This window comes from Vombatus ursinus, unplaced genomic scaffold (genome assembly GCF_900497805.2).
Source record: "Vombatus ursinus unplaced genomic scaffold, bare-nosed wombat genome assembly UNPS02014811.1, whole genome shotgun sequence".
In the NCBI taxonomy this organism is placed as follows: domain Eukaryota; kingdom Metazoa; phylum Chordata; class Mammalia; order Diprotodontia; family Vombatidae; genus Vombatus; species Vombatus ursinus.
This window is the reverse complement of record NW_020954589.1, coordinates 4,328,270-4,350,011: the sequence shown is the minus strand read 5'-3', so window position 1 is coordinate 4,350,011 and position 21,742 is coordinate 4,328,270. Positions and strand designations below refer to the sequence as shown.

Sequence of the window (21,742 nt, the reverse complement as noted above, 5' to 3'; positions counted from 1 at the left end):
CACACACACACACACACACACACACACACACACACACACACACACACGAGACAAACAGAAAGATACAAAATATAATTAAGTGGCTGATTATATGGCCCAGTCTATAAATACTACAAGAATTAAGAGGAGAGGAAACTCAATGAACACTGGAGGAGACCAGGAGGAGGCCTTCCCAGAGGAGGTAGGATTGGAATCCAGCCCTGAAGGAGAGGGAGGGTTTGGAGAGTCAGGGAGGAAGGGGGCAAGGGAGAGATTTGGGGTTAAAGGGGGACAGCATGAACAAAGACATGGAGGCAGAATTAAGTACTGTGTTTCTTTGGGACAGAGAAGACTGGCCCTGCCATGTTTTCGGATGGGGAGTGCAGTAATTGTCTCTTCCTGGCTGGGTGGATGGGTGGGTGCAGGTGTTCTTCTCTTTGTGGGAGGAGGGGGGCATGGGCCCGCCCAGTCCAGAGGAACAGACCCTCAGGCACCTGAGCTGGTGAAAGTTCCTTCAGACATCCAGGGAGGCCTGGATCCTTAAGAGAGGCAGTACAGTGGGGTAAAGTCTGGGAAGAATCCTGGCTTAGGATTTGGGAGGCTTGAGTTCCAGCCCCAGCTCTGACACTAACTCCCTCTGTGACCCTGGGCAAGGGACTGTTTGTAACTCAATTTTCTTATCTGTAAAATGGCAGTAAATCATATCAACCTGCCTAGCCTACCCCACAGGGGATTTGTGAGGCTCAAAAAAGAGCAGGATTTGAAAGGGTTTGATAAAATAGCAACCACCCCAGCAAGGTGAGGTTTTGGGGTTCTCCCCTTCCTCCGGGAGTATTCCTGCCCCTCCCTCACAGGTCTCCCCATCTCATCCCTGCTGCCTAAGCTTTGGCACCTGGCTGAACTGGTTGTCCCCAGGCTTCCTGGCCCCTGGCCCATGCCAGTGAAGGGAAAATCTGATTTCTTCTGGAAGTAGTCAGGCTCAGTAGGTTAGCAGCCCAGAGCTGGCTTGGGCTGGTTTGGGCCCAAGCTGAAAACCAGGAGAGTTTGAGAAAGCTGGAAAGTGAGTGAATGAGAATGTGTGTGTGTGTGTGTGTGTGTGTGTGTGTGTGTGTACATGTATATGTATGTGTACATTTATACCTGTTCTGTGTCCCTGGCTGAGCATGTATGCCTGTCTGTGAACTACATGAGTGTGACAATATAATCAGAAGGCCTCCGAATCTTGGGGTTTAAAGTAAAGGCTAGAAATCCAGTATAAAGGTGACTTAGACACTGAATTCTTTTTTTGTTTGTTTGTTTTACTGGTTATTGTTTTTTATACCAGTTACTTCCTCCTCTACTCCCCTCCCCCATGCACATACACATGCACACACAGACACACCAACAACAACCACCCTGAAGATTTTAGAGCTAAGTCCCTGGAAAGTGACTTAGTTCAAACCCACAGACCTGGAGCTTCCTTTACTGAGCAACAATGACAGAGAGGTCAAAAACAGAAATAAAGGTGCCCACGAACTCTCCCTTGTGAAAAAGGAAAAATAATTAGGCCAGATCTACTGATACAGCAGGCGTGCCTGACAGCACATGCAACGTCCTGTGCCTGTAGTCCCCCACCCCTCTATCAAGAGGAGGGAAGTGTGTTTCCTCTTCTGCCCTTTAGGACCACATTGGTCATTGCATTTCAGTTGAGTTCCACAGACTTTTAGTGTAATCTTCAATTTATGATTGTTATCATTGTGCATATTGTTCTCCTAACTTTGCTTTTTTTTTCTCCATCAGTTCATATATGTCTTCTCATGTTTCTCAGGTTCCTCTTATTTTTCATTTTTTATGGAGTAGTATAATTTTTTTTTTTAGGCAATTGGGGTTAAGTGACTTGCCCAAGGTCAGACAGCTCATCTCTAAAGTCAAGTCTCTAAAGCTAGATTTGAACTCAGATCCTCCTGACTTCAGGGCGGGTGCTCTATCTACTGCACCACTTAGCTGTTCCTGGAGCAGTATAATTTCTTTGTATTCGTGTCCTACAATTTATTCAGCCATTCTCCAATCTGGGGGCACCAGTTTATTCACTTTGCAGGCACTAATTCTGAAATCTTAGATTATTTTTTTGTTGTTGTTGTTTACTTTTTCCACCTTTTCTTTTTTTAAAAAATCATTATTTATTTATGAAATTTTAGATTCTTAAAAGAAGACTGAGATCCAGGTTTGGGTTGTTGTGACTTTCCCTAAAATGATCTTGTCTAACTCACTCCTCTCTGTGTCTCTCTCTCTGTTTCTCTCTCTCTGTCTCTCTTTCTCTATCTCTCTCTGCCTCTCTCCTCTTTCTCTCTTTCTGTCTCTCCTCTGTCTCTCTCTGCCTCTCCTCTCTCTCTCTCTATCTGTCTCTCTGTCTTTCTGTCTCTCTTGCTGTCTGTCTCTCTGTCTCTCCCTGTCTCTCTCCTCTCTCTCTGTCTGTCTCTCTCAATACTTTACTGATATTCTCTTTCTTCCTTCCTTCCTTTTTTCCTATTACTGGCACTTTCAAATGACTTCCCTCTCTTCCTCTGGTCCCAATCCCTTGTAGTACATAAGCACAGTTAAGTAAAAACAAATTCAACACATTGGCCACGTCTGAAAATGTATGCCTCATTCCATACCTGAAGTCCACCACCTCTCTGCTGAGGAGGCATGATTTTCCCTATTGATTCTCTGAAGTCATCTTTGGTTACTTCCAGCTTCCTCCTCTCCTGAGATGGCCTCCCCAGGGTAAAGAGCCCTTGCTGTCCCTTCCCGAGTCTCTGATGAAGGAAGTTCTCACCCAGGTCTCTCTTTCTTCTCTTTATCCCACAGCTGCCTCTGTCTAGCAGCCACCTGACAGTGTACAGTGGAGACCCCCAGGTCACGGCCTCCCTTGTAGGTGTCACTAGCAGCTCCTGCCCTGCTGACTTGGCCCAGAAGAGAGAGCTCACAGGTTTAAGACCCACTCTGCCTCCTAAATCCCTTCCCTACCTTGTCTCCCTCCTCCTTCCCACCCCTGCACCCGTGCTCAGTTTTGCTACTGATTACCGTTTTCTCTCTCCTCTCCCCTCTGGTCATAGATGCTGAGAGCCGGGCCTTGGCCAAGGAGCGACAGAAGAAAGACAATCACAACCTTAGTAAGTCCTGCCGATCCCTTTCTCACTCTCTGCTACCCACTTCCTACCCTGTTTCATCCATCCAGAAGCATATGTTCCTACTTCCTGATGTTACTTCTGGATGCACCACTTCAGTCTGGCCTGTGGTGGGAGGCTAGCCAGCTTCATGAGCAGTCTAAGTAGGTGTATAAGATCATAAGATCATGCATAGGTCTGGAGCTGCAAGGGACCTCAAAGACTAGTCTAACTCCCTCATTTTACAGATGAGGAAACTGAGGTCTAGGGAGTACCCAAGGTCACAGAGCTGGTAAGTACCAGAGGCAGAATTTGAACCTGAATCCCTCTAACTCCAGAGGTCCTTTTCCATTATTCTCTGCTATGCTCCATGGTTTGATTTTTATTAAAAAAAGAAAACAAAACAAGAGGAAGATCCCTTCCCTGCCAAGTCCCTTCCCCCATCCAGGCCTGAAATTTGAATCTTCACCACAGCCTTAGGGCTAAGCATAACCGTCTCTCTCGGGTCTTTTTTTTTTTTTTTTTAAAGGCCAATGTCCCTTTGAGGTGTGATAATTTAAGGCCTTTATACTTTAGTTCAAATTAGAGTGTCAGATGACTTCCTCCTATCTTAGAGGACAGAAAAGAGGCAGTAACATAAACACCCTGGGCTTCATGAGGGAAGGGGTCCTACTGTGGGGTGAAAAGCACTAGGTTAAGAGTTAGGAGGAGTGGTTTGTAATTCCATCTCTCTAGTTAATTAAGTGTATGACCTTGGGCAAGTCACTGCCCCCTTATGGGCTGCACTTATAAAATGAAGGGTTTGTACCAGATGATTTGCCAGTACTCTTCTAGCTCTGACATTCTATGAGTCTATGCTGAAAGGGAAACAAAATACCCTGAAGTGAGGGGTGAGGTCACAGGGGGTAGCTGAAGATACTTTACCTACTAAACAGTTTTGCCTAGGGTCAGCCTTGCCCCTGAGCAGTTAGGTGGTGCAGCGGATAGAATGCTGGGCCTGGGTTTAGGAAGACTCATCTTCCTAAGTTCAAATCTGAACTCAGACACTTACTACCTATCTGACCCTGGCCAAGTCACTGAACCCTGTTTGCCTTAGTTTCTTCATCTATAAAATGAGCTGGAGAAGGAAATGCAAACCTCTTCAGTATAAATCCCAGATGGGGTCACAAAGAATCAGACACAACTGAAATGACTCAACAACAACCCTGCCCCTATATGCCTCCTGTCCAGTCTTCCTTTCCCCTTCTACCTGCTCCAACAGCCTGTATGGAGACCCCTTACCCATCTAACTCCCTTGTCCCCTAGTCCCTCCTTTTGTGGAGGTATTTGCTGTGGGATTGGAGCAAGGTCACAGAATATGACTCTACTCTGAACTGTGGTCTCTTCCTTACCTCTACCCCTCTTAAACTCAGGCCCTAGACTGGAGGCCAAGGAGAGAAAAGAGAAGAAACATTTCAGTTCAGATCAGTGTAAGGAAAAACTTCCAAAGAATTAGAGCACTACTTCTACTTCTTTGTGAAGGTAATGAGTTCTTTAACTCTGGAGTATCATCATGTAGTACCAGGAAAGGAGCCCTGGCCCTGGAAGCAGAGATCCTGGGTTCAAATCCCACTTTTGGTGATTGTTACTTGTGTGACTATGGTCAAGTCACAACCTCCCTGAGCTTCAGTTTCCAAATTTGCAAAATGAGGGAGTTGGACCAGATAGCCTCTGGGGTTTCTTTCAGTTCTAGCCCTGTGACCTATAACCTCTATGGGATGTATAGCTGGGAGCCATGATGGATAGCGTTCTGGACCTTGCATCAAGAAGACCTGAGTTCAAATTCTGCCTCAGACACTTACTAGCTACGTGACTCTGGGCAAGCTACTTCGCCTCTCTCAGATCGTGTTTCCTCATCCATAAAATAAGAGTATTGGACTCAGCGGCTAGCTACAAATCCATGATCCTGTTATCTGAGAGATGGAGAGTGGCTGTGTCTCATCTGGGCCTTAGGGCTGTGCTTCCTCTCTGGCTTCAGGGATTCCCGAGGTCAGACCCTGGGGCCCCAAGGTGAAGGTAGGTGCCCTGCTTCTCCTTAACCGTTTGTCTCTCCCTCCCCCACCTCCCACCTGTCTTTCACTCTTAGTTGAAAGAAGACGAAGATTCAACATCAATGACCGAATCAAAGAGCTGGGCATGCTGATTCCCAAGGCCAATGACCTGTGAGTTCAGACTTGGGGAAGTGGGAGTGAAGTTAGAGAAGTCAGGAGTTAGGAGAGCACCAGCTAATCAGGGAGCTGTGATGTCCTGCAGACCTACTGTGTGCCAAGGGCTTGACCTTGTGTGATGCTGCATGGGATAGAAAACCAAGCATCAGGATCCCTAGGGTCTGATTTTTGATCCTGCCCCTGCCTATCACTAGTTATAGAACCTTAGCTAAATCATTTTATCTTTCTGGGTCTCAGTTTCCTTTTTTGGCAAATGAAAACTACATGCTTATAGGATTGCTGTAGGGAATGAATTTTATAAACAGGAAAATCCACAAAAAATCAGGACTTCTCAAGGATTTTGTGAAAAGAAAACTAAAAGATCAGGGAACAGGACCCAGATCTGAGTGGGCCGGGCAAAGTCCTGGGTAGATTAAAAAAAAAAGATGATAATGACCATCAACAATGTGTGTTGATCAAGTGTGAGCTTAGTATTATCACAGCAATAAGATTAAGGCATTCAACCGTCATTGATGAGGCAAGGACTATGAAGGACACGGTACCCGATTATGGGGAATACAAAGAATGAGGCACCATCTCTGCCCTCACAGAGCTTACACTTTAGTTGGGAGAGCCAACACTCACTACAAATTCCTACCATGCCAGGTTGTGGAAGCTCAGTGCCTAGAGAGTGGTACCCAAGTAAGCCATAGGGGGAAGCTAGATGGCACAGTGGATAGAGTACCCTGGAGTCAGGAAGACTTCTCATCATGAGTCCAAATCTGACCTCGGACACTTACTAGCTGTGTGACCCTGGGCAAGTCATTTACCGTGTTTGCCTCAGTTTCCTCACCTGTAAAATGCAAATAATAGCAGTACCTATTTCCCAGGGTTATTGCTCACACCAATCAAGTGAAATAATATTTGTAAAATTGTTTAGCACAATGCCTGGCATACAGTGAGCCCTATGTAAAGATTATTAATTCTGTTCACAGGAGGGAGAGATCTAGCAGGGTAGTCAGGAAAGGCTTCGTGGAGGGGGTGGGACTTGGAGCAATGGCAGAAGGAGTTAGGGTAGGAACAATCTGAGCAAAAGTACAGGGCCTAGAGTGCACAAGGCCTGTGTAAGGTAGGACAGTAATGGGAAGAAAGACTGGAGAGGGAGTTCTGAGCCAAGCTCTCGAGGGGATTGAAGATTTGGCCTTGATACTAAAGTCCGTAGAATTTTGAGCAAGAGACAGACAAAGTCATATCTACTTTAGGAAGATTAAACTGTCCCGCTATATGGTTTTGGGAAGGAAGAGATTAGAGGCAGGGAGACCAGGTAAGAGGCTATTACAGTAGTCTAGATGCAGCAGGGGCAGAGTCCTGGTTCTCTGCCCCTCCCTGGGGGTGGGAACTGGAAGCAGGGATTAGAAGTGTCTTCTAGGGGCAGCTAGGGGGTGCAGTAGATAGAGCACCGAGCACCGGCCCTGGATTCAGGAGGACCTGAGTTCAAATCCGGCCTCAGACACATAACACTTACTAACTGTGTGACCCTGGGCAAGTCACTTAACCCCATTGCCTATCCAAAAAAAAAAAAAGAAAAAAAGAAAAAGAAGTGTCTTCTAGAGAAGACCAGGGAGTGCAAAAGTGGTGGTGTGTGACCATTTCTTGTTTCAGGGACGTACGCTGGAACAAGGGGACTATCCTGAAGGCCTCGGTGGATTACATCCGTCGGATGCAGAAGGATCTGCAGAAATCCAGGGACCTGGAGAACCACTCTCGGCGCCTGGAGATGACAAACAAGCAGCTGTGGCTTCGCATTCAGGTCTGACCTCCTGACCTTTAACACTGGGCTGGAGAATCTAATGATCTCCAAAATGTGGGCCTTTAGCCTGAGACCTCCTGGGAGATCCGCAGGGAACATGGGTGGGAGTGGGGCAGGCAGGCACCAGGCCTAGAATTTGGAGATATGGATTCTAGTCCTGGCTCTGGTGCTTAGTGGCTGTGTGACCTTGGCCAAATCACCTTCCTTCTCTGGGACTTTGTTTTTTCCTCTCTTACTTAAACTAGAATCACATGGACTAGGACCACATATCTAGAGATGGTGGGGACTTCACAAGCCCTCTAGACCCCCCAGCCCTGTCATTTTACGGATGAGGAAACTAAGAGAGGTGACTGATGACTTGTCCAAGGTCTTGCAGATATGAATGTCAGAGATGGGATTTGAGCCCATGTCCTGTGGCTCTTTCCATCGTACTCATCCTAAAGCCCCTTCTATCTGTGACATTCCGTGGAAGCCAGGACTGGTGTCTGGGGTGTGCTCCCCCAATCTCACCTCTCTTTCTCATTTCTCACAGGAGCTGGAGATGCAGGCCCGAGTCCATGGCTTACCCACAGCTTCCCCATCTGGTGTTAACATGGCTGAATTGGCCCAGCAGGTGGTGAAACAAGAGCTCCCCAGTGAGGACGGCCTGGGGGAGCCCTTGCTCCCCACTGCTGAGCTCCCTGACCAAGAGCCTTCTCTGACCTTGCCTCCTCAACCACCACCGCCACCCCCGCCACTACCACCGCAGTCTCCATACCAAGTGGACTTCAGCCAAAACTTGAGTTTCGGTGGGGGTGAGGGGCCCCAGGGTTTCCCTGACCCCCTGGGGCCCGAGCATGGCTCCCTCTTCCCCTCCCTGTCCAAGAAGGAGCTGGACCATCTGATGCTTCTGGATGACACCATGTTGCCCTTGGCCTCTGACCCCCTCTTCTCCAGCATGTCACCTGAGGCCTCCAAGGCCAGCAGCCGGCGTAGCAGCTTCAGCATGGAGGAAGGGGACATGCTGTGACCCCAGCCACCCCCCTCCCACCCCCCAGAGCTGGGGAGGAGGGACAAGCCCTGGGGGGTTGGGAGTTAGGGATGTGTGAAGGGGAGTCCTCCCTTCCTCTCACCTCCCTCCAATCTGCACTCGTGTGTGATTAGCAACCTGTGTGGACACTGGCTCCCCCACTCCTTGCTCCCCCACTCTTCCGAACCCTGTGCTCCCAACTCTAGGCCTCCCAGCCCAGCCAGGCCCCTGACATGCAGGACGTGCTTCAAGGGACTGGGAGCTGGAGCTCTCACGGGGTGCCGGATATCTCATGGGGCGCCAGCCTGGCCCCTAGAACCCCATAGTTCCCCATAGCACTCTTCCCCTCCCATTCCCCCTCTCTGGGGAATGGAGTAGGCCAGAGTGGGCGGGAGTTGCCCTTGCACAGAGACCTGAAGGGCTAGCCCTGAGGTCTGAGATCAGCTTAGATGGGGTGGGGTGTCTAGTGTGGGAGAAGAGGCCCAGCCATGCTAGGTGGCGGCCTACCAGGAGTTCTAAAGGGGCTTACAGCTCCTACCCTGGCCCCTTCCCCCCAACCAGGCTGTAAGGAGAATGTGCATATGTAGAGGGAGAAGAGCAGAAGCATCTCCTGGGAGGGTCTTCTGTTCCCCACCCTTAGTCCCCACCGATGGTTCAGCAATGCCCTGGTTCCGTGGAGATCAGTATCTTGAGACCCCCCCACAGAGAGGGACCGGAGCCCAGTGCTCCCCTCACCTCTTGCCACAGACCTGGAGTGGCCCCCCACTTTGGTGCTAACTGCCTCCTTTCCCAGGACCTTGTGAGGGCGGGGCCGCAGAGGAGACCAGTAGTTGCTCCTCTGCAGGGGCAGCTCCTTAATGGGGGCTGGTACCAGGGCAGGGGGTGGGATTGGGGCGAGGGTGCGCTGTCAGGGGGGGCAGCCAGGCTCTGGCCTCCTCCGCCTTGTGCCTTAGTAAACACTTTGCTTTGTATATCCCCTGTGTGCTGTGTCTCTGGGGGCCTTTGGCAGGGCAAAATCTGCTCCTCATCTCTCTGGGGCCGGGCTGGAAAGGAGGAGAAACTGACTAGAGAGGAGGGTGGGGAACACATGTGGAATTCCCTCTTCTGGGTATTGGGCTTCAAAACTCTCGTTTATGAAAATAGGAGTGGGAAGGGAATAGGGACAGAGGACAGGGTCAGTGACCCACGGCATGCTCCTGGCCCTAGCGACTTTCCTTCTGTCCTATGTCCAGTCCTTTCCCAACCCCACTCCCCAATTCTCAGCCACGCCAGCACCCTGTGACTGGCAGGAATTTGAGACTAGTGGATGCTTTCCCCCAATGTAGCCACAAGATGGCGCTGCTTCTATGTCTTGCAACTCCAGATGTTGCTGGATGGGATAAAGAGGAAAAGGGGGGAAATGCAGCTTGGGACCACGCTAAACTAATTCTACCCTCTGATGCTCCTTTACTGGGAAATAACTGACCCAACTCAGTTTATCTTCTGGGGATGTTTAGAGGGGTGAGGGGGTGGTGGTAGTGAGGAAATCACTTCTTCCAATGAGCCCCTTCCCATAATGGGGAGGGAATAGATAGTGTTACCCTACTACCAGCCCTCAACTGGAAGTCCAAGGCTATCAACCTATTTGAGATTTTCCTCTCTGCCCCACCTCTCAAAGACAGGCCATTCCTGGTTTTCCCAACTGCCCTTCCCCCTCTCTCAAAAGGCCGCCAACACTTGATATAAACCCTTCTGAAGGAGATACTGTATCCACTTTTCACTCTCCACATTCACTCTTTCCCAGAACAGAATCTTTGTCCTTCCTCCTAAAACAGCTCCATTCCATTATGTCAGAAACAAGGGAGCTGTCTTGATTCCCCTGAGGAATTGAGGAAAGGATTATTTGGGTAGGAAATAATTCGGCTCTGTAGGAGGGAGCTGGGAGAAAATCGTGGGGAGTGGAGACTTGACCTGGTCCTGGATGTGATGGGGAACCGCTAGGGCGTATTTGGGGAGGGGTGGGTTGTCATGAAACCCATGCCTAGGGTCCCCCTCACTCCCTTCTGCATACTTTATCCACAAAAAGATCAAAATGGTTTCCTCCTAAATACTGCACCCCCCCCATGTCCCTTACCCCCACCCCTCCCCAAGCTGGGCCCTGAGAGGCTGAGGGGCCTAATTAAAAAAAAAAAAAGGAAAATGGAGCAATAAGATGACAATTTCCTCTGTGCGGAATAGGGAGATCAAATCAACATTGAGCAATTAATGTGCACGGGGAAAGAAGAAAAGGGGGCGCGAGGCGGGGGTGGAGGGGTGGGGTGAAGAGGGAGAGAGCTGGCTGAACAGCCTGTGCTAATGACGGCTGGGGTGGAGGCTCCCAGGATTAGTCTGAAGGTCAGACGGAGATGAGGATGACCTTGTAGAGCCAGAGTGAGGGAGCTGAAGCCTCCCAATTAGTGGGCCTGGCCCCAGGCCCCAGCAACACCTGCTGCCAGGGTCCAGTCCCTTAGAGGTAGGCCTTGCTGAGGGTGCAAGGGTCCAGTTCAAGGATATGGCTCAGGCTAGGAGGCTGAGTGAAGACAGGTGCATCTGTGTTAGGACTGAAGGTGTTGGGGAGTGGGGCGGTGGGGATTGGGGGAGCCCTTAGACTTTCTGTAGCCTGCTTTCCTGCTCGTTTAAGAATCTAATGCTCTTTTGTCTCTCTCCACTGCTTTCTGTGTCTGACCCTGCCTCTGTTTCTGTCTCTGATTCTATCTACTTTCTGCTTGCCCTGGGTACCAGTAGAGTTTGATAAGATGCCTCCTAGATAGAATCTGAGCTGACAGGGTCTTTAGTCTCTGTGACAGATAGAAGAGATGGTCCCAGAAAAAGGGACACACAGTAAGTGAAGTACTAGAGAGGCAACATGGTCCTGGGAAGGAACACTGGTACCTGGGACGAAGACTTCTGAGTCTATCACTAATTGTGTGTGACTTCGAGCAAGTTACTGGTCTTCTCTGGACTTCAGCTACTTCAGCTACAGAATGAAGAGATTGGATTAGATAATCTCTCTTGCCTGACCACAGCCTCCACGCAGCTCCCCCCACCCCCACCCTGAAGCGCTTACATTCCAGGATTCTGTAGCTCCCAGATCATCCCTGATTCCTCATCCCTCTTTCCCTTCTCTTGGGCTCTGAGGCATGTGACTGTATGATCTGACCCTGTCCTGCGCCTATAAGTTTTCAATTCTGAATTCTGGGTGGGGAGATGATGAGGACACAGGGCAAGAATGTGAGGCCCTAGGAATGTCTAAATGCTAGCGATGAGGGACCTAGCTGAAGTGTGCAGTGTCAGAGCCTTCCCACAGGAGGGTGCTGCTGCCTCCCGAACATTTTATAAAATAGGGCAGAACCAGGAAGCAGTAAGCAGGAGGAGGTATTGGCAAAACTAGGTTGTATGAGCTGCAGTATCTTCTGGCTCCATCAGGGGGCAGCACCATCCAAATAAACCAAGGCAAAGTGGGGATCTGTGTTTGTAGGGGGAAAATCTGAGCCCTGGTCTCCCTTCTCTTAGTGTTATCACTACCTGCCTATTTTCCAATCATCTTCTCTCCGTCACTTCAGTCCACTTCTTTTCCATCTATGAATATACCCCTCACCTCTACGTATGTTCTACCCCAAGGGAACTGGGGCCTTATCTAAGGTTCCCCGGTTTAGAAAGAGAACCCGGGTCCTACTCTTAGCTCTGCTGGATAACTCGCTATGTGACCTTTAGCAAATCATTCCCCCTCTCTGGGCTTCAGTTTCTTTAGTAAAAATGAGCCATATGTTCTCTAAGGCCCCTCTCAGCCCTAACATTCTAAGTTCCGTCCCTAGGAAGTGAGTTAACCTCTTTATCATACACATACATGTCGGACTCCTCAGCAGGTCATCATGTCTCCCCCAGGTCATAATTTCATAAGGTGTTGGTCAAAGATGAGAGCCCAGCAGTGTGTTATTGACCTGGAAGTATGTTGTTGGCCTTGTGTCATCCCAGCTCTAATGAGAACAGGGGACTGAAGTTAAACACCCGACTTTCACATTTGCTGAGTCCCCTTCAGTCTACGGAAGAGTTGTTGGTGAAGCTGATCTATCTCTGTTGGGGTGCCTCAGTTAGAATAGGAGATGCTCTAACAGGAGTGTACTAGTAAATTTAACAATCAGCTCTCCACACACACACATACACATATATAATATATAACATCGATTATATATTATATGACATTATACGATCATATGTGACACACAAGTTTGATCTGCATTATTAACATTTTCTCTATCACTTTCTTAAGTCTAGACAATCTACAAAACAATAAATCAAACATTAATTTGTAGAACTGAGGTGTAAGTGCTCACTCTGAAAATATAACAATCAGCCATTGTGGTTGAGCTGCCTTCAAGGTGCCCTTCAAGGACAGAAGGGAGCAAGGGCTTATTTTTTCATATAATGTCTCTGATTCTGGAATAGAGACACCTTCTTCCAGACATGCTGCAGTCTCTGTGTTGCTCAGGACCATACCCCTACCCCATCTCCCCCATCCATTCTTCCAACTCCATTTCCACTTTAGTCACAGAATTCAAGAGTTGGGAGGGAGCTTGGAGGCCCACTAATGGAACCCCCCCAACTTGAAGCACAAATCCCTTCTGCAGCCTCCGCAGCAAGTGATCATCTGGGCCAGGGGTGGGGAACCTTGAGGCCCCATGTGGCCCTCTAGGTCCTCAAGTGCGGCCCTTTGACTGAATCCAAACTTCACAGAACAAATCCCTCTATTGTTCCCGAAGGTTCCCCACCCCTAATCTGGGCTTTTAGCTGGATTGTAGACCTCCGGGGTCATCTAGATGGGTAACCCTCTCCTCTTACAGATGAGAAACTTGAAGCCCAGACAAGTAAACTGACCTCCCCAGAGTTAGGCACGGAAGGGATAGGGGCTGGACCAGATGCTATATCACTGGTAAACAGAATTCCTGTATGGAGAAATTCCCCTCCCAATGAGGATTAGCACCTTATAGTCTTAGAAAGTTGCCTAGAGCACTGAGTGGTCAAGGGACTCTCCGGGGTCATATATACAGTCAATGATTCACAATCAGAACCTGAAGCCAGAGATCTATCTATTATAATGTTACCTGCCCTGCCCTTTCTCCCCAGTCACGACTCTCCAAACCCCTCCACTTGACCTTTTTTTCTCAGTGCCCTGTCTCCAAACCCTGGTTCACAGACTCATCCCAACCCCAGAACCTCTCTCTGCCTTGTCTTCCCAGATCAGTCTTCAGGGTCCATGAATCCTTGACAGAGAGAGAGAGAATCCCCTTCAACCTGCACCCCCTCGTGTCTGGCCCATCACCCCAAAGTACAGCCCAGTCCCTCTCCTTCCCCACCCCCCTACAGACTTGGGCTCTCTGTGCCTCTCTCTTTTTCTTTGCTCTCTCTTTTCCAAGGGGGCAGTGGAATTTATACAATATTTAAGCAGCCAAAGCTGAGTCCGGGAAGATATTATTAATGTAAAAGGGACGGGCTGAAAATGCACTTGAACCTGGTTACAATTAGAGGGTGATTTTTCTAAAGGTCAATGAATTCAGATAATATCCACAGGGGGGAGAGAAATTTAATACCTTTTTAGTGAATTAATTAATTATAATATTATATCGGCTTGGGGTTCTTTTCCAGAGTGATTAAGGGAGCGATCTGTCTTCTGAGAGGCCAGGGGGAGCCGGCGCCCGGGAGCCAGCCTGCCACCAAGCCGGGGACAGAATAGGGCCCTTTTCATTCTTTTCAACCCGCTGCCCCCCCTTCCTGGCCCAGGCTCCTCCTTTGCAGTGGTTGAGGGAGCTAGAGGGATTAGCTTTAGGGAGATGCGGGGAAGAAGATGAGGAGGAATAGAAAAATGGAAAGAAGGGGGGGTCAGCAAAGAGGACTGACAGCTTTAGGAAGGACAAGGTACACTCCCCAGCCATCTTAGTGAGTGCCCTATAGTGACAGGATTCTGCCCTCGCCTCTCCATCCCCCACTCCTCCATTTTCAGGTTTAAAGATGGGCTAGGGACAAGTGAGTACTCTAGAGTTGGGAAGACACCCCATCTGCAGCACATTCCTCCTACTAGCCTGAAGCATCATGATTAGAAATTCAGTCTTTTGGGGCTAAGGCATTATTACTCTTTTCCGGCTCTTGTAGTGAAGTGGAAAGACGCTGAGAGTCAGAAAAACTAGGTTTGAGATCGAACGATTGTGCGGTCTTTGACAATTCATTTCCCCCTTTCTGGACTTCAGTTTCTTCATCCTGTAATATGAAGGGGTTAGAATAGATGGTTTCCAAGGTCTCTTTCAACTTGAAATTCTATATCATTTGTTTTTATACCCTATGGTCTGACATCTTTCTATGTCTGACATTTGTCCTGTGCTCTAGGTTCTCACGTTCTATGTTCTAAGGTCCCTTCTAGCCTGACATACTCTATTCTGTGTTCTCACATTCTCTAAGGTCCTTTATATGTCTGACATCCTATGTCCTAAGTTCTCATAATTCAAGATCCAAGATCCTTTCTAGTTTAGACATCTGTTCTATGTTCTCACACTCCATGTTCTCCAAGGTTCCTCATATACCTGACATCCTATGTTCTATATTCTCAATTTCCATGTTCTAAGGTCCCTTCTAGCTTGAACATCTGTTCTGTGTTCTGTTCACATTCTATGTTCTAAGGTCCCTTCTAGTTCTGGCATTCTATGTGTTATGTCCTGACATTTTGTGTTCTTAGGTCCCTTCTAGTTCTGAAATTCTATACCCTCTTCTGAAGCCCCTTCCATCTCTGACATTCCCTGGTTCCCCTTTTTAAAATGTGAAGGTCAGTAACACTGAATTGTAGCATGAATGGATTTCTCAGATTTGTTTTTTTCCCCTCAGAAGGCACTGGGTACTGGAATGAGGCAGTGAGGAGAGTCCAGGGCAGGGAAGGTAGACATTTGGGCTTCATAATTTCCTCTGGGCCTGGCCCTACCCAAGCAGACAGACCTTATTCCCTCCCCACAGTTGGTGTTTTCAGATTTGCTCTCTGCTTCCAGGGTCTGAATATCACTGAGAAGAAGCATGTCCACTCTCAGAGTAGGAAGGATCTCAGAGCAAAACTGAGGAGATTATCAATAATTTAGACCTGCAAGGCCCTTAGATGTCATTTAATCCAACCTCATCATTTTGTAAATGAGGAAACTAAAGCCTAGAAAGATCAAGTTACTTATCCACAGGTATAAACAAGATCACATAGGTCCTGAGTGGCAGAGTAAGGATTCGAACTCAAGTCCTTGGACTCCAGATCTATCTCTACTCTAGGCTACATTACTATTTAAATAGTGTTTTGATAATGTTTCATTTTTCGGTTGTGTCCACTTCTTCATGACCCCATTTCTTGGTTTGTCATTTCCTTTTTCAGCTCATTTTACAGATGAGGAAACTGACACAAACAGGGTTAAGTGACTTATCCAGGGTCACAGAACTAGTAAGTGTCTGAGGCCTGACTTGAACTTAGGAAGATGAGTCTTCCTGACTTCAAACTCAGCACTCTATCCATCAAACCACCTAGCTGACCCTTGAGTCAGAGAATCTGGTTTTCAATCCCAGCCCTGCCACATTCCACGTATGTGACTTTGGGCAAGTGACTTTGTTTCTCTGGGCCTCACTTTCCTCATCTGTAGAATGAGGGGGTTAGATTAGTTAAATGCTTTACATATGTTATTTCTTTTAATCCCTACATCAACTCTGTAAAGTGGATGCTATTATTATCCCCATTTTACAGATAAAGAAATTGAGGCTGAAACAGATTAAGTGACTTGCCTAGGGTTATACACCTGATAAACGTCTGAGGCAGGATTCAAGTTCGGGTCTTTCTGATTCGTATATAAAGCCACACTTTTTGCTATGTGATGAGTCAAGTTATAAAAAGACAGTCCAGTTTTGGAATCAACGGCTCTACCTTCAAATAAAAGCTCTGCTACTGACCTACTGTGTGACCCTGGACAGCTCGCCTTTGCTGGTGATTCGATAGGTGGTGCAGCTTATAGTGCAGGACCCGGAACCAGGAAAACTAAAATTCAAATCCAGCCTTAGATACTTACTAACTGTGTGATACTGGGCAAGTCACTTAACCTCATCTCCCCCAGTTTCTTTCTTTATAAAATGGAGCTGAGAAACACCCAGAGTTCCCCATAACCCTGGTTCAGGGTTCTTGACTAGTTCAGCAGACAATGAGAAAGCAAACAGGAGGTCATGATGAAGAGGAGCTGAAGAAAACTGGTGGCCTCATGGTTTAGGGCTAACCTGGGTTTCCTGGGGACCTGTGGATAAGGCCTGGGATCCCAAGGTCCCTGTTGACCTTAATGTATGAGAGCTGGAATATCAATGGATTGTCAGCATGTTTGGCTCTGAGTGGTACTCAAAGATGGTGGAATCAATTCCCTATTCTGACTGTTGGATCTTGTACAGGCAGCACACACACACACACACCCTTAAATACATACACAAATTCCTGTTCCTACTGTCTGAGGAAGGCACTAAAGTCGAATCTTAGTTTTATTTTGAGTTATATGATTTTCTTTTCCTTCCTTTCCTTTATCACCTCTCAGGGGGACCCCCGACCTTCACTTAGGCTGGCTTGGGAAGGCTTCCTGTAAGAGGGGGTCACTTGGGAAAAGCCTTGAATTGGGGAGGGGAAGAGGGAAGTTTTCTCTCCTCTCAGTTGGATCATAGGATTTCGAGCTGGAAATCATCCACTCCAACTCTTCTCATTTTACAGGTGAGGAAACAGCACTGGAAAGGTGAAAGGGGACTTCCCCAAGGTTACAAAGAGAGCTGTGATTCCAAAACAGCTGCCTGGACCCAAATTCAATACTGATTCCATTGTACCCGACTTGAAATTTCCTCTCTTTCCCTCCTCTTCCTTATCACCTGGCCTTGTCTCCTGAGTTTCTAAATGCCTCCTCTCATTTTCTTCCCATCTTTCTTCACTCTCATTCTTTGCTTATTCTCTCTGAATCTTTTATTCTCTCTTCGGATTCCCCCTTGCCTCCTGATTCTTTCTTCTTGTCTCCCAATACCTCTCTTCTCCCCTCCTCATCTCTCCTTTCCTCCTCCTCCTCTCCTCCTCTCTCCCCCTCCTCCTCCTCTTTCCCCCTCGTCTTCCCTCCCCCTCCTCCTCTCCCCTCCCTCCTCTCCCCTCCTCCTCCGGTCCCCTCTCCCCTGCCTGCTGCCTCATCCCCTCTTTCCTCCTCCCTGCTTCCCTCTCCTCTGCCCTGTTCCTCTCCTTCCTCCCGCTCCTCCCTCTCCCTGTGTTCCTTGGCTGGGGAGTGCCTTCCCATTGTACTATCTTTGGGCCTTAAATTAAAATTGATGACATCTTGAAATGAGCAGTGAGGGTAATTTTGCTCCTGAGCCTGGATGCTAATGAGGCCCCTTAATGGCGTGAATGAGGAGCTGACGGGTCGTGTGTCACGGTGGCGGCTGCGCTGAGTGTAATGGCCGCGGTAAGTGGCGGTAATTACACCCTGTCTCACTGTATTTTGGCAGGCATGGTGGGAGAGCGGGGGCTCAATCACAGTCGGGCAGGAGGGAACCCCCCCCAACACCGCCCCTGGCTTCGCTGACAGAGCCACCTCCCCCATCCCTGCCCATTCAGGCCCAGCTGGGGCCCGGGTGGGCCCCCCCCCCACCTGGCACCTTGCAGGGCCCCAGACCTGTGCTTCATGCACACTCCCTGCACATGTGCTTGTTCACTTGTGCACCCTGGGAGCACTACTGGGTAAGCACTCTGCACTTGCACAGTGCATGTACAGACACACATGCACTCTGAACACATATGTACACACGTATGTCTGTAATACAGGCAAACCACTATGCAATGAATATAGAAGATGATGAGTACATTTGTACATGAAAGTTGTCCATACATGTATAGACATATACACATATAAAAAACTACACACTCTGTACAAAGTATACTTGGATATTATAAATATGATAGAAATATACACCGTAAACAAATAACCATATACATACCCAATGAAAGTACTACAGTGTGCACAAACATAAACGTACGTATATACTGTGCTGTACGTAAACACACCAAGGATGGATTTTGATACAATGGAAAGAGCCCTGGGGCTGGAGTCAGAGGACTTTCATTCAGATCCTGGCTTTCTTTCTTTTTTGATGTGTGACCTTGGGGAAATCTTTCAACCTCTGGGAGACTCACTTTTCTCTTTATACAATGAGGGGGCTGTACTGGATGGCCCGGTGGATAGAGCACGGCAGTCAGAATTAAGAAGACCTGAGTTAAATTCCTGTTTCAGATACTTACTAGCAAGTCACTTACCTGATCTCTGCCTCAGTTTCCTCAACTGTAAAATGTGAATAATTATAATAATAATAATAGCACCTACATACTAGGGTTGTTGTAAGGATCATATGAGATGATATCTGTATGGTGCTTTATAAATGTGAGCTATTATTATAGATCTACACACACATAAAAGGATAAATATATATATACACATATATATACATATGTATGTGTGCATATATATATATATACATATATATACGCACACATATACACCTATGAATTTCCTACTCTGCACAGTGAAAGAATTATGCCAGATGACTTTTTAAAGTCATTTTAGCTCAAATAGTCTATGAGTTTATGGGTGTTGCATGGTTACACAACACAATTTTTCTTTGGAGAAAGGCATATACTCAATAGGCATATATTTACATATATACATATACATAGGTGTTGCACACAGAGATCCACATTGTGCACATGTAGATACATGGTGCACAGAGGGACATTGCACACATGTGCGTATACAAAATGAAAACACACAGATATATACCGCAGTCTACACGAGCACCCTCATATAGCATGAACAGATTCACAGCGTGGCATAGTGCTTAGTTGGACTTGGCGTCATGTAGATCTTGAATAGAATTCTTTGACCAGCGCTTACTAGCTGTGTAACCTTGAGAAAGTCATATGATCTGAGCTCTAGAGCTGAAAAGGGAAGGCCTAGAGGCCATCTGGTCCAAATCTTTCATTTTATAGATGAGGAAACGGAGGCCCAAGGAGATCACAAAGACAGTGTCAGAGGTGGAATTTGAACCCAGGTCTTCTGCCTCCAGAGCCAGTTCTCTTTCCACTGCACTTAGTCCCTTAATCTCTCTGGGCCTCAGTTTCCTCATCTGTAAAATAGGGATAATACTTATCTCATGGAAGCATATACGTATCAATACATATGTCATGAGGCATAAATGAAATGATATATGTAAAGCACTTTGCAAACCTTAAAGTGCTATATAAATATGTTATTTTTATGATAACCATACTTACTGGCATACAATACACACATTATATATATATACTGTATACACATGAATATATCCACACAGTACACACTCATGGATATGCACAAATATGGATGTGTAAACACATGCATATATACACGAATGCTCACTCCCTTGCCCAGCTTACACATCTATTTACACTTTAAACACACACAGTACTGCTCACAGTATGGTATGGTGCAAAGAGCAAAGGACTAGAATTGGCAGGGCAGGTACAGGTGACAGGCTTGAGCTCTGCCTGGTCCTCTGTGATGGGCTGTGCTCCTTCCTGCCTTGGGTCTCAGACAGAAAAGGAGCCTCTGGTACCTCAGAGGTCTGTTCAGTTTCAGGCAAGGCTTGGGGCGCAGAAGGGGGAGGACCTGAGAACAATGAATTGTCAATCAAGACTGGAACCTAGGGGTCCCATAGAATCATGGTCTCAGGGAGTCATCTAGTCCCGTTTGCTAGGAGGAGAGTTCTCCTGACTCTCAGGCCAAAGCACTTCCCATTACACCATAATGCCCAACGCCTATATCTTCCTCATTCTAATACCACTTTCCCTTGCTCCCCATTCTTCCACCAGGAGGCAAGAACCTCTCAGTACCAGATTTGCCAACTCTCTGAGTTCCACTAGAGTCTCCTAGAATTCCACAGGGTAGTCCTAATTTCCAAGAATAATTTTTTTCCTAGGGTGTTAAGTTAGCCAGGTAGGGAAGGAAGGAGCCATAGATTCCTCCATAACTGGAGTCTGAGGATTTGGGTTCAAATCTGTCTTTGTTACTTATTACCTTTATGGCCTTAGGAGGGTTGACCTACTTGAGCCTCAGTGTCCCCATTTACAGTGAGGGGAATGGACTAGATAATCTTGAAATTGCCTCCCAATTCTAAAGCTATGGCCCTCTATTCTCATAATCTTATGATTTGGTCAGCTAGCCTTCTTGGAAGGCTGTGCATCCCAGCAAAGTAGGGTTCTATCAATCAATCAATCAACAAACATTTATTAAGCACCTTCTATGTGCTACCCACTGTGCTAGGTGCTGGGGACCCAATACAAAGAATAGAGCAAGACCTATTTTCAAGAATCTTACATTAGAATGGGAGAGACAACAAGTAACATATAAGTATATAGAGAATAGATACAAGGTAGTTAAACATAAGGTAGTTTGAATATTTACCTATTTTTCCTGGGGCAGGATATTTCTCAGGACTCCAGGTCCCAAAAGCCCCACCAAACTTGCTCTAACTTTTCCTAAGAGTGGGTCTGAAAACTCACCTTCAAACCCAGAGCTTAGGCCTTCCTGAGAAAGAAGCCAGGGTCTTCCTTCCTTCTTGGTCAAGAATTATCCACTGAGGACGCGAAGGACCAGATTCAGGTTTAGGACTTTAGTGGGATGGGTTAGGGTGGAAGGATACATTATGTTTGAGAAGGAAAGCATAGAGACAGAGCCTGGAATCATTATCTTTTCTGGAGTTTGTGTTGGGGTTTCCCTACTAATGTCCTCTTCTGATCTCTCATCTTGGGCCAAAGGTGACCCAGGGTTCTGGAAGACAACACAACACAAGTCAATCAGTCAGTCAATCACAAGCATTTATTAAGCATTCATCATGTGCCAGGCACTGTACTAAGTGCTGAGGATACAAAAAAGGGCAAAAACAGTCCCTGCCCTCAAGGAGCTTACATTCTAATGTAGGCATGCAATGTCTACATAATGGATACATGCAAAAAACTCTGTATGTATGAGATATGTACTGGATGAATATATCCTGTAGGGAGGTAATCTCAGAGGGAAGATGTTAGTAGTGGTGGGAACTGGAAAGAGCCTCTTGCAGATGGTAGGATTTGAGCTGAGTTTTGAGGGAAACCAGGGACAGCCAGGCAAAGAATGTGGAGTCCAGAAAGGGAGTTTAACGTGTGAGTTAAGGCAAAAAGGCCAGTGTGGTTGGATCATAATGAATATAAAAGCAGAGTATCAGGTAGAAAGAGTCAGGTTGTGAAGGTCTGATTAATCCTACCAAACTAGGAAGACTTCAAATGATGGATTACAGGTATGCTATCTGACTGTCAATTTAGCTAAGTGTCAAGAGGCTTTTCTCCAGAAAGTTGGCCATTGAGAGATTAACTTTTTTGGCATGACAACCCATAAAGACCAGCTTCACTGAAAGGAAAAAAATTCTCAATCTCCAAAAAGATCTAGAACAATGATCTGTCTATAGTTGAAATTCAGTAGATGTAAGTGTAAAATTCTACATATGGGTTTGAAAAAGAATCACATTGACA

At 47.1% G+C, this 21,742-nt stretch overlaps 1 protein-coding gene across 3 annotated transcripts in view; it reads left to right on the top strand.

Moving 5' to 3' along the window:
* Window positions 1-9,005, top strand: part of LOC114053495 (transcription factor EB) — a 78,402-nt gene extending 69,397 nt beyond the window's left edge. For all 3 annotated transcript variants that reach the window (XM_027876601.1, XM_027876602.1, XM_027876600.1), the window contains 5 exons: window positions 2,809-2,929; window positions 3,057-3,113; window positions 5,233-5,308; window positions 6,956-7,103; window positions 7,636-9,005. In XM_027876601.1, the coding sequence (XP_027732402.1) occupies window positions 2,809-2,929; window positions 3,057-3,113; window positions 5,233-5,308; window positions 6,956-7,103; window positions 7,636-8,112 (879 nt within the window). In that variant the 3' untranslated portion in view covers window positions 8,113-9,005. The remainder of the gene's footprint in view (window positions 1-2,808; window positions 2,930-3,056; window positions 3,114-5,232; window positions 5,309-6,955; window positions 7,104-7,635) is intronic.
* Window positions 9,006-21,742: the final 12,737 nt, after the last annotated feature.